This window comes from Echinops telfairi, unplaced genomic scaffold (assembly GCF_000313985.2).
Source record: "Echinops telfairi isolate 266 unplaced genomic scaffold, ASM31398v2 ScPeMD7_2565;HRSCAF=3150, whole genome shotgun sequence".
NCBI lineage: Eukaryota > Metazoa > Chordata > Mammalia > Afrosoricida > Tenrecidae > Echinops > Echinops telfairi.
In genome coordinates this window covers 6,707,640-6,715,222 of record NW_022106463.1, presented here as the reverse complement: position 1 = coordinate 6,715,222, position 7,583 = coordinate 6,707,640, and the positions used below count along the sequence as shown (strand labels likewise).

At 51.2% G+C, this 7,583-nt stretch overlaps 1 protein-coding gene across 1 annotated transcript; it reads right to left on the bottom strand.

Annotated features, from left to right (window-relative positions):
- Positions 1-424: 424 nt before the first annotated feature.
- Positions 425-732, bottom strand: LOC115870852 (60S ribosomal protein L37a-like). Its single transcript, XM_030886642.2, has one exon. The coding sequence runs from the start codon at positions 680-682 to the stop codon at positions 425-427; it is 258 nt and encodes an 85-aa protein (XP_030742502.1). The 5' UTR covers positions 683-732.
- Between the last annotated feature and the right edge of the window lie 6,851 nt (positions 733-7,583).

Sequence of the window (7,583 nt, the reverse complement as noted above, 5' to 3'; positions counted from 1 at the left end):
GCTTTCTCCCCCGTATTGCCTATTGGGTCTGAACTCCAGACCATGTGGTCAGCAGCCCAATCACCCACCGTACCACCATGTGGTCAGCAGCCCATCACCCACCGTACCACCAAGTCTCCTAAATTCCTAATGAAGCCAAGCCTGTCACTCTGGTCCTAGCCCTGTGCCATGTGAGGGGAAGCCTCTAGGGAATGACACCTGGAGAAGATGTCTGTGTTCCTGGTGAGATTTAGCAAGAAAGAGTGGTCTCCCTGGTCTTTGGGAGAAACGTTAGGGCACGCAGAGACCTGTGGTTCACATGCCAAGGAGCCAGCTGCCCTCGAGTCAATTCCATTGTCATTTTTTTTTATTTTTATAAATTAACCCATTTATTACCGGCCAGAGAGGTTTCAGAGAGTGGAGCTCTACTGGTCTTTCAATCCCTTCAGTCTCTGATGGCGGACTTGACTGTGACAGCAGAGGTGGTGTTGTAGGTCCAGGCTCCACCAGCTGCTGTTTTCATGCAGGAACCGCAGTGCCAGATGCCCACAGCGCGCCTCTTCATCTTGGTTTTGCCACAGAAGGAGCAAGTGTACTTGGCATGTTGGCTGATTTCAATTTTCTCCACCATTTTCCTGAGGGAGGCACTGTAACGGGTCCCGTATTTGCCCACGATCCCGACCTTCTTGGTGCGTTTGGCCATCTTGCCGCAAACTAGTCCCAGGCCAGAGAGGAAAGGACGCAGCGCGCAGGCGTGGTTTTAGGCGGACGGGCGTAAGTCTCCATTGTCATTATTGTTAGGCGCTGCCAAGCTCTCACTCATAGGCACCGGGCGGACAACAGAGTGAAGCACTGCCCAGTCCTGCCCCGTCTCACAGTGGGTGTGTTTGAGCCCGTTGTGGCAGCCACCGTGTCAGTCCATCTTGTTAAGAGCCTGGTTCTTTTGCTCTGTCCCCCTGCCCCCTCTCTCTCTCTTTTTTAAAAAACCAAGCATGATGTCCTTTTCCAGAGACGGGTCCCCCTGACGAGATGCCAAACGTAAGTGCGATGGAATACAGCCACCCTTGCCTCTAAGGAGCACTCTGGTCAATTCCAAGTCAGGAACAAATCCGCGGGGGAAGAGCAGCCACAGCGCTCCTTAGAGGCAAGGATGGTGAGCCTTTGTGTCGTGTCCTTTGGCTGTGTGTCAAGAAGAGAGCCCGGTCCCTGGAGAAGAACAGCATGCTGGGTAAAGGGCTGATGCTGTTGCCAGGTACCATCTTAATTAGGAGCAGCTGGTGGGTTTGAACCACTCACCCTATGTTTCACAACTCCACATAGGTAAAGGCGCCAGATCCAGGACTGGTGGCCTACTCCTGCAGCTTCGAAAAGATCCTGGTGGGCCAGTAGTCACTTATTTCAAGAATCAGACCTACCCCCTCCCCTCCCACAAGATCCCGCCAACACAAGCACCCGCATCTTACATATGAGAGGCCGCTTGTGCGTCTTTACATAGGACTGGCTAATTAGCTCCTTAGCCGTCTTTAAAAGGGAAAAGGAAAATGAGACAGGGGGCGTCTGGCATTTCTCAGAGAGCTTTGATCGAAGGAACGTCTGAGCATCTCATGTTACTTAACAGGGAATTTCCGGGACTGGATTCTCCAGCCTTTGAAACACGCCCATTGGAGTACATGATGGGTTTGGGTTGGGGGCTGCCTGGGAATGCTGGAGCCTTGCTGCGGACGGCTTGTTTTCTTGGATTATCAGGATGCATCCAGCCCGAGTCTCACCCTCCAAATGCTGGAGAGGCGGTGCCCATCCCGGGGCTGTAGGTTGTGTGCTGTTCAAATACACATCAGTGAGTTGCTTTTTCAAACACAAAACACATGCTTACATGTTCGTGGGGACATAGGCTGTTTCCTCTTCTGATTTCCTGCATGTTTTATTGAGGTACAGGAGGAGTCCAAGCTAACAGAAGCGATTTGCCTCGGCCGAGGAGCAGGACCATGCTACAGCTTAGGTCACTGCTATTTCGGGAGATTTGCTATGTGAAAATTCCTGAAGCATCCCCTAGTCTTGGCACCAATTCTCAGGTGATGTTATTGGATGCGTGTTGGACTGCCAACTGCAAGGCTGATGGTTCAATCCCACCAGCTGCTCCTTGAGAGAAAGATGAAGCTTTCTTCTCCTGTGGAGAGTCGCAGTGCTGGAGACCCACACTTCTGTTCTGTCCTGTTGGCTCCCTGTGAGTCGGAACTGAGTCGAGGCATCAGCATCAAATTGGTGATGGGGACTTGGCTTTGGGGTTTGGGCCAGGTCACGCTGGATCCCAGCCTACACGGTACATGCAAGGGGGCTTCGAGAGCTCCTGGGAAAAGGGAGTGAAAAGATCTTGGGATTTGTTTCCACAAACTTTTTGACGCTCCCTCTGATTAACTCCTTTTGGGTTAACCTTTATTTCCATCTCACATTCTCTCTGTCTGTCTCTGTCTCTCTCTCTCTCCCTTTGCAGATAAAGACATTCTAAGTATGGTTTCCCCAAATGTCTTGTTCATGCACAGTACAACCAACAAAGGCCGTGAAAGGGCCGCTTTGCCAGTTAGATGGAGGCTTTTGGATTCTCCTAAGCTGTTTATTATAAGGAGCCCTGGTGGCACAGTGGGTTACAAGGTCAGCAGTTCAAAACCACCGGCTGCTTCAAGGGAGAAAGATGGCGCTGGTCGGCTTCTGTGAAAGTTCACACCCTCGGGAACCAATGGGGCAGTTCTACTCTGTCCTGGAGGGTCGCTGTGGGTCGGAATTGACTTGGTGGCAGGGAGTTGTTTTAGCCTTTGTTCACTTCCAGCATCTACAGCCACCCCCACCCCCCCAGCTTTACCCCCTAGCCCCTGCCTGGATAGTCCTGCAGCCTCATGTTAAATAGTTAGCGCCCTCCGTCCGGGTTTCCAGCTTATTTGAAAGAAGAAAGGTTTTATGTTTCTGGTAAAAGATGAAAAATAAAAGCATTCACCCCCTTGCGTGGGTGGGGACGCAGGGTGGCAGGGAAAGTGATTCGAAGACACCTGTTGGCAGTGGCCGGGTGCCTGCCTTCTGAATTCCATCCCTGGTGATGGTCGGATGGCTCCTTTATTCCTTCCAGGTGCCACGCAATCCCGCTGGCGGATCCCCTGCAGGCGCACAGATAAGACAGGCGCCCTGGGCAGCCCCCAGTGTTCAAGGGAGAAGCCCCATCCCGTGTGTGCACCCGCTGTTTAGAAATCAACCCACTCTGAGGAGCCTGGTTGAGTGTGGGTTCCGTCAGAGTTTGAGGGAGTCGGTTCTGGCCCCAGAGTCCCTGGCGGTGCCGGTGGCAAGCATACTTGGTTGTCAGCAGAAAGTGGAGGTGCTAGTCCAGCCCCAGAGCTGCAGAGGAAAGGGCTGGCCATCCTCTTCTGAAAACCCGACAGAGGAGAACCAGGAGTCTGCGTGGGCTTCATGATAGTTGGGTGGGCTGTGTGGCTTGCCCTCCTCCCTCCGGGCCCAGGCTCGGTGGCTGTGCTGGCCCAGGCTGGCTGCACTACAGAGACGGGAAGCAGGGCGGAAGCTAGAATCAGAGATGGGAGAGGGGCGAGGGCAGTGAGTGTGCTGCGATGCTTGCAGAAAGAAATGGAGGTGAGGAGCTCAGGAGGCCATGCAGCCATGAACAAACTACCTGAGCAGGCCAAGGACCAGAAGGGCATGCTGTCCGTCTCAGAGAGGGTCCCGTGGAGGTGACCTGCAGGTGCCAGGAAGGCAAAACAGGCCGGGGAGCAACCAGCTGTGAGTCAGTGGGTCAGGCGGCCACCATCTCCTGCCTGGAATCCATTCAGACTCTGAGCGATCCTCTAGGACAAGGGAGAACTGCCCCATGAGGCCCCGAGACTGTCAGCTATTCAGAGGCAGATACCCTTTCTCCCATGGAGGGTCTGGTGGGTTTGAACGCCCCACCTTGAGTTTATGTTGGCTTTTTAATTTTTTAATCGTTTTATTGGGGGCTCTTACAGCTCTTATCACAAGCCATCCATCCATTGTGTCAAGCCCATTTTGTACCTATGTTGCCATCATCATTTTCAAAACATTTTCGTTCTACTTGAGCCTTTGATATCAGCTCCTCACTTTCCCCCTCCATCATGAACCTTTGATAATTTATAAATTTTTTTTTTCATGTCTTACACCGACTGCTGGCTCCGTTCACCCACTTTTCTGTGGTCTGTCCCCCCGGGAGGGGTGGTTCTATGTCAATCATTGTGATCAGCCCGACCTTGAGGTTGAAGTCCAATGCTTATCCTACTCTACCCTCATGCGCTAAAAAAGAAAACATTACCACGTGCCTTGCAAACATATATTTTGATTTAATGTTTTCAGAAGCAGCGATGTCCATGCCTCTAACCAAATAAAAACAAGAAGTCAAGCCTGGCCTTCTGGGCTCCACCCAGCTGCTGGACTACGCTTGCTTTCCGAGGCGTCAGGAGTGCTTGCTCTCCTCTAGATGTGAAGCCCTGGACCCCCTTTTGCAGCCCCCACCAATGCTTTCAAGCTGATAACCTGCCCCCGGGACAGATGGGCTGTAAGCAGTATTTTGTAGATCGTGTGTTAGCCGGATTGCTCCTTAGAATCGAGGATGGAGAGACCTTATCTCAGATTCTCTGGACACATTATCAGCAGAGACCAGTTCTCCGGGAGGAACTTCATGCTTGGTAAAGTAGAAGGATGGCAAAAAAGAGCAAGATGGATTCACTCTGTGGCTGCTGAGATAGGCTTCAACATGGCAACCATTGTGAGGATGGCACAGGACTGGGCAGCGTTTCATTCTGTGATGAGTCACTTCAAATACATCCCGAGGCTCCTTAGGAAAAAACCTTGGCAGCCTACTTCTGAAGGTCATAGCCATTGTAAACCCCAAGGAGCCCAGGTCTAGCCGGGAAGGTCACCGTGAGTCCGAATCAAGTCGATGACAACTGACACCAGCGGGAAATAACAGTAACACGACACAGCAGCAATGAGCACTAACACCAAACACGAACTGACATCATAAGTGAGCAGCCAACCCCACACAGAGCACAACCACCAACAAGTAAGACCAACCAACAACCAACAGGAACCACTAAGCAACACCAACAAGGAAACACCAATGAACAGCCAACCCCACACAGAGCACAACCACCAACAAGTAAGACCAACCAACAACCAACAGGAACTACTAAGCGACACCAACAAGGAAAACCAATGAACAACCAACCCCACACAGATCACAATCAACAAGTAATGCCGGCAACAAACGCCAACTAGCGCCAATAAAGAACACAAGTAAGCAACAGACCACTAACAACACACAAACAGCAACAAGTCGCAAGAAACATCAGCTAACAACAGATAATTAACAACAAGCAACTATCCGCCAACAACACAGCAACAAACAGGTGATAACAACTAACATCAACAAACAACAAGCAACTGACCACCACCAACCCAACAAACATCAACTAGCAAACAGCAATGAACAACACGAATAAGCACAGTCACTAACCACCACCACCACCACTACCAACCACAGTCAGCAGCGTCTAGCCCTGTCGCCCCTTCAGCTGGGTGGTCACTGCCTCTGACGGTCAGTCTGAACAGCCTGGTCAGTTTGGTTCTCTCAGAGCTCAGACCCAGCGGCGGGGCCACAGGAAAGAGCGTGCTGCCGAGAGAGGCTGCCTTCTCCAGGAAAAGCACCCGGGGAATGAAATGTGGAAGGACCCAGCTGTGAAGTGGTTCACAAAGCAGACTTAAGTTCAGGTTTCCCGTCATGGCTTCACGGGACAGTTAATTTGCCGAATTATATGGTCAGTGTTTCTGTTCCCTCCTAGGTTCTGGGGTCAGTGAGGAATCCCACAGCCTTGGAGTTCAATCTGACCCCGATTGACCCTCCAGTACAGAGTAGAAGTGCCCTGTGCATGGGTGAGACGGTTGTCTTTATGGAAGCACACTGCCTCTTATTTCTGTGGTGGTGAAGTGCCAACTGGCAGCACTCTGGTTAGCAGCCCAGCTGAGCCACTGGGCTATGAGGGCTGAGGCGGAGAGAAGGTCAAATGAACTTCCCAAGGGTATTGATAGAGTATTGACCGAGAGGAGTAGGGGATTGACCGAGAGGAGTAGGGGATTGACCGAGAGGAGGAGGAGGCTGCAGATATGACGCCTTGCAGGTACAATGGTTAGGCATGGGCTGCGATCCGGTTAGGCATGGGCTGCGATCGCATCATTGGCAGCTCCAAGCTACCAGCCACTCCACCACAGGAGGACGCCTGGGCTTTCTACTCCATAAACAGTTACAGTCTCAGAAACCCACAGGGGGCGCTGTGAGTCATCATGGACTCAATGGCAGTGAGTTGATTGATATATATGTATATGTATATGTATATCAGTCTCATCTTTCTTCCAAGCAATGGCTGGTGGGTTTAAACCACTAACCTTTTTCTGAGCAGTGGAATGTGAAACCCAGTGAGCCACCAGGGCTTCTGAGGGACGTCTAAGAGCAAACCCTTAAAGTTCCAACATCTCAGTTTCTCTTGATAAGACCTAGAAACAGCTTGTCTCTTATGCTTGCTATTAAAAATAAGAGTTAAAAATAACCTTGCTTTAGAACTGCACAGTGTGAAAGGAGAAAGACAACAAGCCAAAAATCACACCGGAGAATGTGCAGCCCAGTCACGAAAATACAGAAATGACGAAATACAATAAACTCGCCTGCTGCCCTGCTGCCATCCCATGTGACCCGCAGTAGAACTGCCCGTCGCCTCATCTTGTCCGGAACCCTGCTCGACGGCACATTGCCACGCCTGCCTTTGGCGGACCTTACGGTCGTTTGACTGAACATTGAGCCACACGCATGAATTCAACTCCAGACTTCCTGGTTGGCCAAAGGACAGGTCTCCGGGGTTTGACCTGTCTCTATGAGACCAGTAAGCCCGGTCTTGTTTGTGATTTTGAGTTCTGTTCCGCCTTGCTCTCCCCTCTATCCAAGATCTCTTCAGAGCAGTCGGTAGTGGTGGTGGGGCACCATCCAGGCTGTCTGCTCTCAGGGTTGTGGGTACTGATGTCTGACGGAGGTTCTGCTTGGGAGAGTAGCAGCCAGTGACAAAGAGGAAGACCCTGGACAAGACAGATTGACCCAGCGGTTGTACGAATGGGCTCAAACGTAAGCACACGTGTGAGGACGGTTCAGGCACCAGACAGTGTTGGGTTTGGATTTACTGTGCACAGGGTCGCTGTGAGTCAGAACCAGCTTGATCAAGGCACCAACAACAAGAGCACTAATCCACTGTTTCCACGAGTCTTCCGTTTTCTGCCCTCTTCTATCCTCTGGACCAGGAGAGAGCAATAATTATGTCTTAGATGGCGGCTCACCACCACAAAGAGAGAAGCGCTACGACTGAAGCATGTGTCCTTTGGACCATGAGAGCATTGACCCTCTGCGTTAGTCAGGATGACTAGAGAAACAAATTCATAGACACGCATATGTGTACGCGAAAGAACTTCATAGACAAGAGCAATTGAATATTGAGAAAACATCCCAGCTCAGTCCAGATCAAGTCCATAAATCCTCTATTAACCCCTATGTCCGA